General features: G+C 47.5%; 1 protein-coding gene across 1 annotated transcript in view; it reads left to right on the forward strand.

Moving 5' to 3' along the window:
• Positions 1 to 1526: 1526 nt before the first annotated feature.
• Positions 1527 to 17367, forward strand: part of SUPV3L1 (Suv3 like RNA helicase) — a 42116-nt gene continuing 26275 nt past the window's right edge. Inside the window, exon 1 of the mRNA XM_042856937.2 lies at positions 1527 to 1851. Within this exon, the coding sequence (XP_042712871.2) occupies positions 1593 to 1851 (259 nt within the window). The 5' untranslated portion in view covers positions 1527 to 1592. The remainder of the gene's footprint in view (positions 1852 to 17367) is intronic.

Here is a 17367-nt window from a genome sequence, read left to right on the forward strand (position 1 = left end):
ATAAACTGACCTATGTTTCTCAAAATTAACAGATGCATTATCAGCTACATAAGATGATACGCAGTTTATACTAAGGCCGTTTTCTTCTATAATATTTGAAATGCGTGCAGCAATGGCCTCACTTGTCTCGTCATTATCATGGTAAAAATCAAGTAAGCCATGTTTAATCCCTTCTGTCTTGGAAAAATAACGAACAGTTATTGGGAAAAACTTCCTATTTCCCTTATTAGAGGCGTCCGATCCAACTGAAAAAAACCCTGCTAATTCAAGATCATTAAGCAAAAGTTCTTGCGATTTTGGTGCCAAAACATTCTCAGTAATACTAGTTGCTTTTGTCCGTCCACAAGACATTTTTCTTGCAATTTCTGAATCAGGTAGAAACCTTGGAAGCATATTGTTACCACACTGACTAGCATAACTTAAATGATGAACCACACCATGATAAATTTCTCCGATTTCTGCTGCTGTCACTAGATTTACTTGAGGTGCGTCCTTTTTTGTAAAAAAGGATGCAATCTGAGGTGTTCGTTTCTGATTTTTCACAGCTTCCTTGTGTTTTGTACATTCTGCATGGATGTTAACAGCTCGTCTCCCTTCATATTTAATGGAAAATGTTTGACGACACAAAATGCATTCTGCTGTAAATTCATCGACTTTGCGAAGCCAGTTTTTATAGTCTGGGTCTTTACACCAGTTGTCATTGTAACAACAATAGTATTTTTTCTTTTTTACGATACCTTCAGAGCTGCTATGTTTCGAGGAGCTCTCACCCTCATCCATTTCTGTTCTCTTTTTCTGAAAGTGCGAGCCAGTGGAGCGTAGACTAAAGAGACCAGACAATGCAAACGTGCTTGCGTGCGTGCGTGCATATATCAGTTACGGTGCACAGACTTTACGTCATGACAAAACACAATCACACAAGATGAAGAAATGCACGCACAGTGCACCTGTTGGGCAGAAAAATGCACATTACCGTGGCATTTAAAACCCCGGCGGGCCTACTGTATAAATCGGATTCACCATTCACTATTCATTTTCCGAGTGCCCTAGGAGTTCTGGCCCCGGTTTCTCAGCAGTCTCCTGGAGATTTAGATTTAATGCCTGGAGACTCACAGGCACTCCGGAGCGGCTCCTGGCCCCTCCTCCCCAGCCCGTAGCTACCAGGCATCTCACGAGCCAGCACGGCAGTTACGGGGGTTCAGGCCGCCCCTGCTTGGGCGCGCTCCCCCTGCCCGCAAGTCTGGCCCCGCTGCCGCTGGGGCTCGCTGTTGACACCCAGGCAAGTCCCCGCCCTGGGCCCTTCCACCCTAAGCTCGTCATTGCTAATCGCCGGCGGCAGACGGTGCTGCCCGTCCCAGTGTGAGTGACCACGGAGGGTGCCGGGCCGGGTATCGGCGGAAGGGGCGCCGCCGGGTTCAGCCTTTCCTCTCCCTGCGGATGCACGGCAAGCCTGGCGGGCTGCTGCCGGCTTTGGTAACATGTTCCCCAGTCAGGCACCTGGCGGGCAGCCCTGACCGAGGGTCTGTGTCACGCTGTGATGACGCAGTAGGGCTGCGCCGCCAGTTGCTGGCGGAGTGGAGCGTGTTGCGTCTATGAACCGCTGCGTGCGGCTGCTCTCCCGGCTGCCGGCCCGCCCGGGACCCTGGCCCCGCCATGCCGGCGCCGCTTTTCCTGTCTTCCGGAGCCTGGGGGGCCTGTGGCACCCGAGCCGGGCCGCCGCCGCCGCCTCGTCCGAGGGGAACGGCGGCAGGGCCCCGAACACCTCCTTGTTCGTGCCCCTGCACGTGCAGCCCCTGGGGCCGGGCCCGGAGGGGGACATCGGGGCCGAGCTCACCCAACCACTCAACAAGAGTAAGTGGTGCTGGGCCGTGGAGGGACCGTGCGTCAGGTAGCAGGTGAACAGCGTTTGGCGTAGTCCTGAATGTAACAATACTAGGAAATAGTCAAGACAGCGTGTCTGAAGGGGTCAGTCTAGTTCTTGGTATGGTTACAATTCAGGCCTATGCTAAACTCTCTTTACCTCCTACCTGTGCAGAAGTCCGTCTGTCATGCTGTAGCAAGTAGCTCTTTGAATATTATCTGTTTATGGAGACCTGTAATGTCTTATTTTAACAGTAGAGAAATGTGGTATTACAAGAACAGAAATGTATAAGAAATCTATTCTCCTTTACAGTGTCTTCATGATTAGCGTAGGACATATCTACTCGTATATTACTGAATTATTTACCAGTTTCATTTCCTTTTAACAGACCTGAGGCAAGGACCTCTGAATTGTTCAGATATGGTGATTGTTCCTTAAGCATAGTGGTAAGAAAAATGGAACCAAGAACCTACAAATCTTAATTTGTCAGGATTGGCAACATATTTTGTTAAAAGCCTACAAGGTGTGTTGTAATTGGAGGAAGAACCTGTGATTTTGTTTTCTTTGCCCCTTATTAGGGTAAACGTTGTATTACTATAGAGGGCACTTCATTGGCTAGGTTGAAATCTTGTGGGCAGTCACTTTTATATGTGGTAGCTTCATAACTTCACTGTCACAAATCCTAATCAGTCTGCATCTGAAATATTAGTTTCCTCAAATTTCACTTTGTGATGGGCAGGTGGTAATGCTGCAGATGTCTGAATTTTCTCCAGATCAAAATCAAACATACTACTCATGAGCATTTCTAGTAAATGCCCAGCTATGTTAGAAACTTAATACACACACCACTGTATCTTGGAGGATCATCTTCAGACACCATTGTGATGACTTGGGGAATCTGTCTATGTGCAACATATGAATTCTGGTTGGTGTTACAAAGCTGTTATGAATTATTGTATTATGGCATGTGTATCCTCTGTGAATGGTGAATTCACCATTTGCTGAGAGAGACTGTAGCACATCTATCCCAGTCCAGATACTGTGGTGGTTTATTAGATCGTTAATGGTCGCCTGTTCAGGTGGAATCATTTTGGGACAATGGGTATGCAAAGGAGGATGTCTAAGCAAAGAAGCTAGTTTCTCCATCTTCTCTGCGGGGGAAATGGAAAATCACCAAGGAGAGAACAAAGAGCCCAGGTATTAGTATGGGGATAGATAAACTCAGGAGACTCTCAGATAAATAGGAAGCTTTGTCAGGAGAGAGGAAGAGATGGGTAGGATTTTGTGGCAGGTGGTCTGTTCTGGGTGAGCAGCCAAGGTCAGAGATGATCAGCTCATATAGAAAGGTTCCAGGAGTCTGAAGAAAAACCATGATCTGCAGGGGAAAGATCCTGGACAGCGCAGAGAACTAGGCCCAAGCCAAAGGAATTCTTCAGAATAGGGAGGAATCTGAAGCATGCGTATAGATGTATTTATTATTTTGTATAGATTTGTGTATTTCTCATTTTAACTAAGTAAAGAATAACTGTGTTTAGAATCCTGTACAAAGTCTGTCTGTTTGCTTTCACTGTCATGTACCCTTGAAGAGAGAACCTGTAAACCAGAAGGCTCACACCTTTGGTGGGATTCTGGGGAATGTGATAGACCTGCTGGGGAGGTGGCACTAGTTTTAGGGCCTAGACAATTGGTCTGCAGGGTCTCCTGCCAAGAGTAGTTTGAGACAAAGGCCTGGTCCACACTAACCCCCCATTTCGAACTAAGGTACGCAAATTCAGCTACGTTAATAACGTAGGCAGGCAGGCTCCCCTGTCGATGCCGCGTACTCCTCTCGCCGAGCTGGAGTACTGGCGTTGACGGCGAGCACTTCCGGGATCGATTTATCGCGTCTAGACAAGACGCGATAAATTGATCCCAGAAGATCGATTGTTTACTGCCGGACCCGGAGGTAAGTGTAGACCTACCCACAGATCTGGGTCTGTGCATGCCTAGAGGGCCAAAGCCAGGATGGTGCCTAAATTCTTACCAATCCCAGGAAGCTAAGGGCATGTGGGAGTCAACATTTGGTTCCCCTCACAGCAGTCTGATGAGCATCCAGCAGGGGGAACTTGATCAGATCTGTGATAACCATAATATTCTTTAATAGCTGTTTGTAAAAGACTGAGATTTTGTCGTCTTGGTTTTGGACCATTTTTAAAGATGAGCAGAAACACTTTCTAGCTGGAACATAAGTGCAGGGTTCTGTGTGTGTTTCAGTGGTTAACATCATACATCTGAAGAAGTGAGGTTTTTTTACCCACGATAGCTTATGCCCAAATAAATGTGTTAGTCTTTAAGGTGCCACCGGACTCCTTGTTTTTATCATTAACAACTAAACCCTTATAGGGAATTGTATTCACATTAATGCACTCTGTGCTACTGAAGCTGTTGAGTGTTGCAGGAGCATTATGGAATATTGAACTCTGGCATTGGCAGAAAAGAAAAGAATCTCTTGCTCTAGTTTATTTTAGAAGTCATATACAGTAGTTGTAATTCTTGTCATCTAGCATGATCTTTTAATTTATGTGGAGTTTAAATTAAAACAAAATAGGAAATGCTTTGTGCCCTTTCAAACATTTTGTTTCTTTTCTGTTTTTCATGTCCCCAAATATGTGATCAATATTTCCCTAGAACTTGAAAGCTTTTTTTGAGATGCTAGGTGTAATTCAGTTTTTCTTTTTAAAGTTTTTTTTTTTTTAAATCATTCACTTATTAATTCCGAATATATTTTCCTCTTCCACGCAGGAGCAATGTTATTTTATCAACACATGCCATAAAAACCTTAGGACTTGCTAAACACGGCAATTTTCTTGAGCTCTTGGTGCTATATAAAACTGAAGATGACACTGGTTCTCTAAAGAGTGTAGGATCTAAATGAAAACAGTTTTAGATACATAATGCATTAGATTATTAGATGTAGTCCTAATCTAATGTTAGTTTAGACAGTAAATGGTCTGTGTGAAACATATCAGTGGGAAGTCGGAAACATGTCAAAATAATAAGAACATAAGAGCAGCCATACTGGGTCAGACCAAAGGTCCATCTAGCTCAGTATCCTGTCTTCCTACAGTGACCAATGCTAGGTGCTCCAGAGGGAACGAACAAAACAGGGAATTATCAAGTGATCCATCCCCTGTCACCCATTCCCAGCTTCTGGCAAACAGAGGGTAGGGACACCATCCCTGCCCATCCTGGCTAATAGCCATTGATGGACCTGTTCTCCATGAACTTATCTAGTTCTTCTTTGAATCCTGTTATAGTCTTGGTCTTCACAACATGCTCTGACAAAGAGTTCCAGACTGACTGTGCGTTGTATGAAAAAATACTTTCTTTATCTTACCTTGTTTGGTATTAATTTATAGCAAGCTAAGTGGTTAGGGGAGACTTTCCAGGAAGAGACTGCATGGGCTTGGTAAATAAATAAATAACAAAACAAAACATGATTATTGCCACACAGAGTGTTAAGTGGAAATCCTGAACTATCGTGCCTTCCTAAGTCTGAGATGTGTGAAGACTCCTCCTTGAATAGCAGCTGGAGCCTGGACAGAGGGCTAGGGGTATGGGGGTGTAGGGCAGAAGGCTGTGTGTGTGTGTGGGGGGGGGGGGGGGTTCAGGGCTGGGGCTGCAGGGCAGAAGGCTTGGGGTGTGGGGGATTCAGGGCAGAGGGCTGGGGGGTGTGGGAGGTGCAGGGCAGAAGGCTAGGTGTGTGGGGGTTCAAGGGTCAGGGCAGAGGGCTGGGGGGTGTGGGAGGTGCAGGGCAGAAGGCTAGGTGTGTGGGGGTTCAAGGGTCAGGGCAGAGGGCTGGGAGTATGGGGGTGCAGGGCAGAAGGCTGAGTGTATGTGTGGGGGTTCAGGGCAGAGGGCTGGGGCTGTGGAGGTGTAGGGCAGAAGGCTGGGTGTGTGTTGTGGTGGAGGGGGTTCATGGCAGGGGGCTGGAAGGGATATGCCCTGTTCCACCTCCTCCCCCCAGGCTCCGTCCCTACCTCTCTCTGTGTCCTCTACAGAGCTGTGTGCACGCTGCCGCTCTTCCCCCTCCCGCTCGCTAGGGCCATCAGCTGATTGGCACAGGTGTTGCCGGCACAGGGCCCGAGGACAGCAACAGTGAGGTTCGTTGCCCGGAGTGCTTCGCGCCAATAAACATACCGGGGTGGAGAAACAATCAAAGTTTATTTGAGATCTCAAAGTGGTGCAAGGAGACAGGCAAGTCTCAAATCGAGCACACCAGCAAAAACAGTTACTTTCTTCTTTATACATTTTACAACTAAGCCCCCCCCTCTCTCCCCCTCTCTACCACCCCTCCTCTACTCCCCCTCCCCTCTCTACCAAAGGCATGTTTATACATTTAGGCAACTAAATCATTCTAGGGCTATAAATCTAGCTTGTTAGTAACTTCTCTCTAAACAGTTATTTGGTCCTGTTTACCCTTAGTTTATTACCCCTTCCCCAGCTAGAAACATGCAAACCTCATCATTATTGTTTGGTACCTGGCATGAACAAGATCGTAATTGCTAACTAGCTGTTTACACATTCCAGTTCCTGTCCTTGGCTGTTAAGGTCGATCAGAGTTAAACATGGAAGGACAGAGTTAAAACATGGAAGAACTCTGGCTCAGGCAGGCATAGTAACCCCAACACAGGGATGGAGAGGAGGAGGGGCTGGAAAGCACCACGCTGGGGGAAGAAGCGGAGGAGGGGGGAAGCTTGGCTGCTGCAGAACCAAGCTTCTGCCTCCTGCCCCCGCAGGGGAGAGCGGTGGGCGAGGGGGCTGAGTGGGGCTGGAGGCTGGGACCACGGCAGGGAGCTGCGTGCCAATCAAAATCTGCTCGCGTGCTGTGTTTGGCACACGTGCTGTAGGTTGCCGACCCCTGCAGTAGAGCTAGACTGAAAGGTGATAGCAAATAGAGCCAGATAACTGGCTAAGCGGGTAGTAGCAGTGGTCTTTATTTGATATGTATTAGAAATGAATTTCAGTATTTTTTGTTCAAAATTATAACTTTGAGAAATGGTTTAGGAAAAACACATATAGATTCTGTTTGATCTCTAATACCTGTGGGCAGAGAACAAGGCCTATCTTGACAGATTAGTTAAATTCTTCACCTTTACACAAATAATTGATTACTTTAAAATGTCTAGAAGTTTTCGTTTTCTAAGTTTGTGAGGAATGCAATGCAAGAGCCCTCAAGCAAATGCCTGACCTCTAGCTTTCTCTGTTCTGCTCCCAGTAGGTTCTGTACTATAAAGTGCAGCAGTAATAGGAGAAGATCTAACAAAATTTATCTTTTCAAACATTCATCCCTCTCTTTAAAAAACAAGATACTCACAACTCTCAAACCTTTGCTCTCTATGGGTATGCTGAACATGTACTGTGTGATTCCTTTCATTATTAGCAACGTTTTGAACATAAAGCTTCTATACAATCGCATTCTCAAAGTAAAACTCAGGAAAGAGTTGTAAGTAGATTAAAAGATGTAATAACTGATCCTGTAAATAATGAGGCTGACCATTTTCCACAGTGTGCATAATTCTGCAATTAATCACTTGTTAATTTTAATGAGTAACAGTTATGTAGTAGCCAAAAATTCCAGAACACTCAAAGGGACGTTGGCAGCTTAGCAAATAAAGTTATGAAGACTTTGATAACGGGCATGCTGCTTAACTTTAAATTCTAAATTCTACACATCATGCAGACTCAAAGATGCACACTATTAAATTTTGTGCATACTGTAACTCCATAGGACCTATAGGTGCCATAGGCTTTTTATGCAAGAGTGGGTTAAAATTGGAAAGGCTATAGATTCTGAAGTCTCCTTACATAGATTTGTTTTAAATCTTTTCAAACAACAAAGTTGAAGTTTGAAATATCTTCCTGGTATTTTAACTAAGTACACTTTAAACATAGAATGTCTTGCAGTCTGCCTATAACTAACTGGAAATCCTGAGTTTCTTTATAAAGTCAGAGTAAGTGTACTTTTTAATTTTCTGACCTCTCAGAGTTAGTTTTAGCACAGGTAATGGATATTTTACAGCTGTGGTAGGCAACCTATGGCATGTGTGCCAAGGGCCTCACACGAGCTGATTTTCAGGGGCACTCACACTGCCCGGGTCCTGGCCACCGGTCCGGTGGCTCTACATTTTAATTTAATTTTAAATGAAGCTTCTTGAACATTTTAAAAACCTTATTTACTTTACATACAATAACAGTTTAGTTATATATTCTAGACTTCTAGACAGAGACCTTCTAAAAATGTTAAAATGTATTACTGGCACGCAAAACCTTAAATTAGAGTGAATAAATGAAGACTCGGCACACCACTTCTGAAAGGTTGCCGACCCCTGTTTTACAGAGAAGCCTGCATTAGTAACTTGGTGTGGTAGCTATTTTTAATTTTGTTAAAGTACAAATGCATTTGTATTCTTATAACATTAATTTAATAGGATTCTACTGGTGGCATCCTGATCAGGAAAAGGATGCTGTATGCACAATGTGCGGGGAAGTCAGAGGCAGCTAAGTATAATAAAACAATAATAAAGGGTGATTTCAACTACTTTTATATAAACTGGTCAAATGTCAGCATGGGAAAAGGTTCAGAGAAGCAATTTCCATACACCTGAAAATGGTTACTTCTTGCAACAAGTATCAGAGGGGTAGCCATGTTAGTCTGAATCTGTAAAAAGCAACAGAGGGTCCTGTGGCACCTTTGAGACTAACAGAAGTACTGGGAGCATAAGCTTTCGTGGGTAAGAACCTCACTTCTTCAGATGCAAGTCTGAAGAAGTGAGGTTCTTACCCACGAAAGCTTATGCTCCCAGTACTTCTGTTAGTCTCAAAGGTGCCACAGGACCCTCTGTTGCTTCTTGCAACAGTTATTCTTAACTTAGTTCTAAAGAACTTGGAGGGAAAAAAGCAACTCTGCGTTTTAAGGTCTGGTCTAACTACAGTTTTTGTTGTGGTACAGCAATGTCTATTAGGAGTGTGATTTTGATCATTATAGATAAAGCATTGCAGTTATATCATGGATGTAGGTATAAATGTGCTTATTCCCAGATGGGGAATAAGCACTCATGGTACAAATACAGTTGAACTGATGTAATTGCATCAGAGGCAGTTCAAACCCTCACTGCTGAAGCAGAAATGAAGCGTTTTTCTTAATCTTGAGTGCTAGTTTTCAGTTCAGAATGATGCACACTGTGAGTTATCTCCATCTTCCTTCTGCATAAAGAAGCAAGACTGACCATGAGGTCTTGTCAGCTGAATCCTGCTCCTGCACTGTTGTGGGGTCTCCTCTCACCCCCAAACGTTCTGTTGGCTCCAGAAGCAAATGTGCTTTTAACAGCTTGTCCATAAAATCCTGAATCATAGGATTTAGTTGGGGATTGGTCCTGCTTTGAGTAGGGGGTTGGACTAGATGATCTCCTGAGGTCCCTTCCAACCCTAATATTCTATGATTCTATGATTCTATGAATTGATTCAAAAAGTAATTATAGCTGAGCAACTAACTCATAAGTGACCATAATATAATTAGCTCAACATCCTTGAGGGAGAAATCATACCAAAAACTGGCACTGTGACATTAAACTTTAAAAAGAAGGTTTTAAAAATAAGAACAAGCTAGTCAAAAAGACCCTATGTTAAAGGTGAGTGAATTTAAATCCTTTGGCTCAGCATGCAGTTTATTTAAGCATACTATAATAGTCACACCTCTACCCAAGACGGAAGCAGAAAGGCAAAGGAGGAAAAAAAGGGTTGTTAAATGGCAAGGTTCAAGAGGCTGTTAGAGTGAAGCAGGTGTCCTTCAGATCAGTGGTTCTCAAAGCTGGTCTGCTGCTTGTTCAGGGAAAGCCCCTGGCGGGCCGGGCTGGTTTGTTTACCTGCTGTGTCCGCAGGTTCGGCCGATCGCAGTTCCCACTGGCCGCAGTTCGCCGCTCCAGGCCAATGAGGGCTGTAGGAAGGGCAGCCAGCACATCCCTCTGCCCGTGCTGCTTCCCGCTGCCCCCATTGGCCTGGAGTGGTGAACCGCGGCCAGTGGGAGCTGCGATTAGCCAAACCTGCGGACGCGGCAGGTAAACAAACTGGCCCGGCCCGCCAGGGGCTTTCCCTGAACAAGCAGCAGACCAGCTTTGAGAACCACTGATTCAGAAAATGAAATTTCAAGCCTAGTAAAGGAAATGGAAAGGCACAAACTGTGTCAAGTAAAATATAACATGAAAGTTAATTGTTAAAGGGGTTTTGAAGAATAAATAGCCAAAGACATAAAAATAAATAACAAGAAATATTTTAAGTATATTAGGAAACCTGAGACAGGATCAGTTGGTCCATTGGTCTACCAGGGCATAAAGAAAGATACAGACATAACAGAGAAGCTGAGTGATCTCATCTTTATCTGCCTTCAGCACAGGAAGTGATGAAGAGATTCTGCGTTTGGATCCACACTTCTCAGGTAATAAAGCTGAGGTGCTGTTAGAGTTCAAAGTGTCAGAATAGGAGGTGCTAGAACAAATTTGATTAAAATTAAGAGCAAGAAATCACTAGGATTTACTTGATAGTATATGTGCAAGAGTTCTGAAGGAATTTAAGAATAAGGCAGTTGAGTTTCTAGTGAAAATATCCAATCTGTCATTGAAATTGGCTACTCTTCAATAAGACTGGAGAGTGGGAAATGTTGATCCTGTCTTGGGGGGGGGGGGGGGGGGAGAAGGGTAGCAGTGATGCTAGGAGTTGCAGTCTGGTGAGCTTCACTTCATATTTAGGATAAAGATTTAAAAATAGAACTAAAAGCACCTAGATCAGGGGTCTCAAACTCAAATGACCACAAGGGACACATGAGGACTAGTACGTTGGCCCGAGGGCCGCATTTACTGACACCTCCCCCCTGCCGCCTTCGGACCCGCCCCCACTCCACCCCTTCTATGAGGCCCTGCCCCTGCCCCGCCTCTTCCCACGCCTTCCCTGCCCCCATTCCAACCCCTTCCCCGAAATCCCCACCCCAACTCCGCCTCCTCCCTGCCCCCAGGGAGTGCAGGAGGGTGGTGGAGTGTGGCGGGGGCTCAGGGCAGGGAGTTGGGGTGCGTCAGGGGTGCAGGGTACGGCGGGGGCTCAGGGCAGGGGGTTGGGGTGCAGGAGGGGTGCAGGGTGCGGCGGGGTGCTCAGGGCAGGGGGTTGGGGTGCAGGAAGGGTGCAGCAGGGAGCTCAGGGCAGGGGGTTGGGGTGCAGCAGGGGACTCGGCAGGGGGTCGGGGTGTAGGAAGGGTGCAGGGTACAGCAGGCGGTTCAGGGCAGGGGGTAGGGGTGCAGGGTGCAGCAGGGGGCTCAGGGAAGGGGGTGCGGGGTGCAGCAGGGGTTTCAGGGCAGGGGGTCGGGGAGCAGGAGTGGTGCGGGGTAGGGCAGGGGGCTCAGGGCCGGGGGTTTGGCTGCAGGAGGGGTTCGGGGGGCGGGCTCCGGCCCGACGCGCACCGAGGGCAGGGCAGGCTGCCTGCCTGCCCTGCCCCCGCACCACTCCGGGAAGCGGCCAGAACCTGGGGAAGGAGGGGCACAGGGGTGTGTATGTTGCTGTTGCTTCAGGCACCGCCCCCAGGAGTTCCCATTGGCTGGGAATGGGGAACCGCGGCCAATGGGAGCTGCTGGGGGTGGTGCCTGAAGCAACAGCAACACACACACCCCTGCGTCCCTCCTCCCCCAGGTTCCGGCCGCTTCCCGGAGTGGCGCGGGGGCAGGGCAGGCAGGCAGGGAGCCTGCCCTGCCCCTGGTGCGTGTCAGGCTGGAGCCGCTCTAGGTAAATGCTGAGGGAGGGCGGGGGGGCCACGAGGAGCTTGTGGGCCGCAGAAAATAACCCCGCGGGCCGCATGTTTGAGACTCCCGCCCTAGATGAATATGACATGTTTGGGACAAACCTGCAAAGCTTTTGTAACTTACTTGGAATGTCAAAAAGCCTGTGACAAAGTACCTCACAAAATGCTCTTAAAGAAGCAAAGTAGTCAAGGAATGAGAGCTAAGGTACTGTCCTCTGACTAGAGATTGGCTAAGAGAGACAAAGGAAAGAATAGGAGTAAATAGTCAAATTTTCAACTATGCTAGACTGGTCAGAAGGGGAAAGGTCAGAGGTAAATTTGGGGATCATCTAAATAAAGTGCATATATACAGAGAGAGACGAGAAGAGACCGGAGAATAGATCCCTATGGGGATTCTAATAGATAGGAAGATGAAGAGCCCCTAAAGGTGATGCTGAAAAAACAATTAGAATAATAATCAGGAGAACACAGATTCATGTAAGTGTAGAACATAAATGGTGAGTGCTCAGTTGTGTGAAAATCAACAGAAAGATCAAGAATAATTAAAGAGAAATGCTCTTTGACTTAGCTGGGAGGAGGTAATATTGTTTTATTATGTAGCATACTATCTAGAGGTCCCAGTTAGGGATCAGGGCTCTGCTGCCCCTAGGTGGTGTACAAACATCAAGGTTAGATCTGTGCTATGGACTTTTACTGGCACAGCTCTGTTGGTCAGTGGTATGAGGAGTTGTGATCCCTGACTGACAGAGCTGTGCAACAGAAGTCCCTAGTGTAGATGCAGTTTTACCAGAAAAGTGCAGCCTTGTTGGTATATCTTGTTTCATGTGTGGGGGGTGGTTTTAGCATACTGGTAGAAAGTGCAGCTTTGCTGGTGTAGCTGTGCCCACAGTAGGGGCACTTTGCCAGTATAGTAGGTCAGTATTCCTTTAATAGTAAAGTTCTCCTAAGCCTCGTCTACACTATGACTTTAATTCGGATTTAGCAGCGTTAAATCGAATTAACGCTGCACCCATCCACACAACGAAGCCATTTATTTCGAAATAAAGGGCTCTTAAAATCGATTTCTGTACTCCACCCCGACGAGCGCAGTAGCGCCAAAATCGATTGTCATTTCGAATTAGGGTTAGTGTGGCCGCAATTCGATGGTATTGGCCTCCGGGAGCTATCCCACAGTGCACCATTGTGACTGCTCTGGTCAGCAATCTGAACTCGATGCACTGGCCAGGTAGACAGGAAAAGCCCCGCGAACATTTGAATTTCATTTCCTGTTTGCCCAGTGTGGAGAGCACAGGTGACCACAGATAGCTCATCAGCACAGGTAACCATGCAGTCCGAGAATCGAAAAAGAGCACCAGCATGGACCGTATGGGAGGTACTGGATCTGATCGCTATATGGGGAGAGGATTCAGTGCTAGCAGAACTTCGTTCAAAAAGACGAAATGCCAAAACTTTTGAAAAAATCTCCAAGGGCATGATGGAGAGAGGCCACAATAGGGACTCAGATCAGTGCCGCGTGAAAGTCAAGGAGCTCAGACAAGCCTATCAAAAAACATAGGAGGCAAATAGTCGCTCCGGGTCAGAGCCGCGGACATGCCACTTCTACGCCGAGCTGCATGCAGTTCTGGGGGGGCCGCCACCACTACCCCACCTCTGACCGTGGATTCCGAGGCGGGGATAATCTCATCAGCTACACCTGAGGATTCTGCGGACTGGGAAGAGGAGGAGGAGGAGGACGAGCTTGCAGAGAACATCCAGCACTCCGTTCTCCCCAACAGCCAGGATCTTTTTCTCAGCCTGACTGAAGTACCCTCCCAACCCTCCCAAGCCAGTATCCAAGACCACGACCCATGGAATTGACCTCAGGTGAGTTTACCTTTTAAAATATAAAACTTGTTTTAAAAGCAAGGGTTTTTAATGATTACTTTGCCCTGAGGACTTGGGATGCATTCGCGGCCAGTACAGCTACTGGAAAAGTCTGTTAACGTTTCTGGGGATGGAGCGGAAATCCTCCAGGGACATCTCCATGAAGCTTTCCTGGAGGTACTCCAAAAGCCTTGCCACAAGGTTTCTGGGCAGTGCAGCCTTATTCCGTCCTCCATGGTAGTACACTTGACCGCGCCATGCTTGCAGCAAGTAATCTGGTATCATTGCATGACAAAGCCTGGCAGTGTATGGTCCCGGTGTTTGCTGGCATTCAAGCAACATCTGTTCTTTATCTTGTTGTGTAATCCTCAGGAGAGTGATATCGCTCAGGGTAACCTGGTTGAAATACGGGAATTTAATTAAGGGGACAGAGGTGGCCGTTCCTACTGGGCTGTTTGCCTGTGGCTGAAAAGAAATCCTTCCCTGCAGTTATCCAAGCGCAGGGGAGGGGAATTGGTCCAGAGCTTTTCGCGTTTGGCTAGCAGGGATCGTCCCTGATACCAGCCACGCGGTGGGGGGAGGGGTAAAGCGATCATCCCAGAGAATTCATGGCGGGGTGGGAGGTGTTAGTTTGGTTCCTGCAGGGATCTTCCCTGATACCAGCCACGCGGTGGGGGGAGGGATAAAGCGATCATCCAGAGAATTGGATTGGGGGGAGGGTTAGTTTGTTTTCTGCTGCCGAAGGTTAACAGGAAAACCGCAGCACTCAACAGGCTTTGCTTGGTATGTGGGAAAGGAGGGCGCAGAAGCCAAAAGACAATGGCTTACCATGGCCGCATGCAAGCCGAATTCTGTTGCCCGGACCTGCGTCTGTGATCTCTAGCAGCAAAGCCACAGACACTCAATATTAAGAGGCAAAATGCGACCTTGCACAGAAATCACATGTGTTATGTAATGTGAATAGTGTTGGTCACCGTGAAAGAGTATAAGCATTGTTCTGCAAAATGTATCTTTTTAAAAAATTCTCTCCTTTTTTCCCTCCCTCCAGCAGCTGCAAATTCTTCAAGCCTCCCTCCTCCGTCCCGAAGGCTATCACAGATAAGGCGTCGGAAAAAGAAGACGCGAGACGAGATGTTCGCAGAAATCATGGAATCCACCCGCAGTGACAGAGCTCATCTGAATGAGTGGAAGGACACGGTTTCAAAGTATAGGAAAGAAGCCAGTGAATGTGAGGACAGGAGGGACCAACGTGAGGAGAGACGCTCGAGATGAGAGGTGGTGGCAGGAAGCTCAGAGGAGGCAGGATGCAACGCTGGGGCTGCTGCGTGAGCAAACAGCCATGCTCCAGCATCTGGTGGAGCTTCAGGAATGGCAGCGGGGGAGGGAGGCTCCGTACACCTTCCCATTCCACCCCAGTGGACAGCCCAAGCAAAAGGCTGTCATTTTTTTTAACCTTTTTTTAGTGGCCTTTTCCTTCCCGACGATCCTCCTCCCAAACCCCACCTGGGTTCCCTCCCTCTTTTTATAATCTATTAATAAAGAATAAATGATATTTTTAAATGATAGTGACTTTAATTGGTTTGAAAGCAAGCTGGGGGAAGGGGGAGGGTGGGTTCCTTACAGAGAATGAGTCAATCAAGGGGGTGGGTTTTCATCAAGGAGAAACAAACAGATATTTCACACTGTAGCCTGGCCAGTCTTGAAACTGGTTTTCAAAGCTTCTCTGATGCACAGCGCTTCCTGGTATGCTCTTCTAATCGCCCTGGTGTCTGGCTGTGCGTAATCAGCAGCCAGGCGATTTGCCTCAGCCTCCCACCCCGCCATAAAGGTCTCCCCCTTACTTTCACAGAGATTGTGGAGCACACAGCAAGCAGAAATAACAATGGGGAGATTGGTTTGGCTGAGGTCTGAACGAGTCAGTAACGATCGCCAGCGACCTTTTAAACGTCCAAATGCGCATTCTACCACCATTCTGCACTTGCTCGGCCTGTAGTTCAACAGCTCCTGACTCCTGTCCAGGCTGCCTGTGTATGGCTTCTTGAGCCATGGCATTAAGGGGTAGGCTGGGTCCCCAAGAATAACTATTGGCATTTCGTATCAGAGGGGTAGCCGTGTTAGTCTGAATCTGTAAAAAGCAACAGGGGGTCCTGTGGCACCTTTAAGACTAACAGAAGTATTGGGAGCATACGCTTTCGTGGGTAAGAACCTCACTTCTTCAGATGCAAGACGAAAGCTTATGCTCCCAATACTTCTGTTAGTCTTAAAGGTGCCACAGGACCCCCTGTTGCTGTTGGCATTTCAACATCCCCAACAGTTATTTTCTGGTCTGGGAAGTAAGTCCCTTGCTGCAGCCGTTTAAACAGAGTAGTGTTCCTGAAGACGCGAGCGTCATGAACCCTTCCTGGCCATCCCACGTTGATGTTGGTGAAACGTCCCTTGTGATCCACAAGTGCTTGCAGCACCACTGCGGTTTATGTACTGGGTACCCTGGTGCTCCGGTGCCAAGATAGGGATATGGGTTCCATCTATCGCCCCACCACAGTTAGGGAATCCCATTGCAGCAAAGCCATCCACTATGACCTGCACATTTCCCAGAGTCACTACCTTTCGTAGCAGCACCTGGGTGATTGCTTTGGCTACTTGCATCACAGCAGCCCCCACAGTAGATTTGCCCACTCCAAATTGATTCCTGATTGACCGGTAGCTGTCTGGCGTTGCAAGCTTCCACAGGGCTATTGCCACTCGCTTCTCAACTGTGAGGGTTGCTCTCATCTTGGTATTCTGGCGTTTCAGGGCAGGGGACGGCAAGTCACAAAGTTCCATGAAAGTGCCCTTACGCATGCGAAAGTTCCGCAGCCACTGGGAATCATCCCACACCTGCAACACTATGCGGTCCCACCAGTCTGTGCTTGTTTCCCTTGCCCAGAATCGGCGTTCCATGGATAGAACCTGCCCCATTAACAACATGATCTCCAAAGCACTGGGGCCCGCGGTTTGAGAGAATTCTGTGTCCGTGTCCATGTCCATGTCCTCATCACGCTTGTCGCTCCACTGCCGCCGCCGCTGCCTCCTCGCCTCGTTTTTCTGGTCCTGGCTCAGCATAAACTCCATGAGAACGCGCGAGGTGTTTACAGTGTTCATGACTGCTGTCTTGAGCTCAGCGGGCTCCATGCTTGCCGTGGTATGGAGTCTGCAGTGTTCACCCAGGAAAAAAGGCGCGAAATGGTTGTCTGCCGTCCGTTGCTTTCATGCAGGGAAGGAGGGAGGGGTGAGGCTGTACCCAGAACCACCTGCGACAATGTTTTTTGTCCCATAAGGCACTGGGATCTCAACCCAGAATTCCAATGGGTGGGGGAGACTGCGGGAACTATGGGATAGCTATGGGATAGCTACCCACAGTGCAACGCTCCAGAAATCGACGCTAGCCCCGGTACATGGACGCACACCGCCGAATTAATGTGCTTAGTGTGGCCGCATACATTCGACTTTATACAATCTGTTTCCCAAATTCAAATTATATAAATTTGGATTAATCCCGTAGTGTAGACATACCCCTAGTGTAGACACGGCCTTAGACACAAGATTCTAACTTTGAGGGGAAGTAGAATAGTTTAGGCCAGGTCTACAGCACAAAGGTTTGCTGGCATAGCTGCATTAGCTAGGAGCGAGCGAGAGAGGAAAAAGAAATCACACTGCCTAGCTGACATGGCTATGTCAGTAAAACCTCCAGGGTAGATATGACTATGGTGACAGAGTTCTTCTTTGGCTTAGCTAACGACCTCAGGGAGGTGGTGTTACTGTGCAGGCAGACAAACTTATTTTG

Source organism: Chrysemys picta, chromosome 7, assembly GCF_011386835.1.
Source record: "Chrysemys picta bellii isolate R12L10 chromosome 7, ASM1138683v2, whole genome shotgun sequence".
Classification (NCBI taxonomy): domain Eukaryota; kingdom Metazoa; phylum Chordata; order Testudines; family Emydidae; genus Chrysemys; species Chrysemys picta.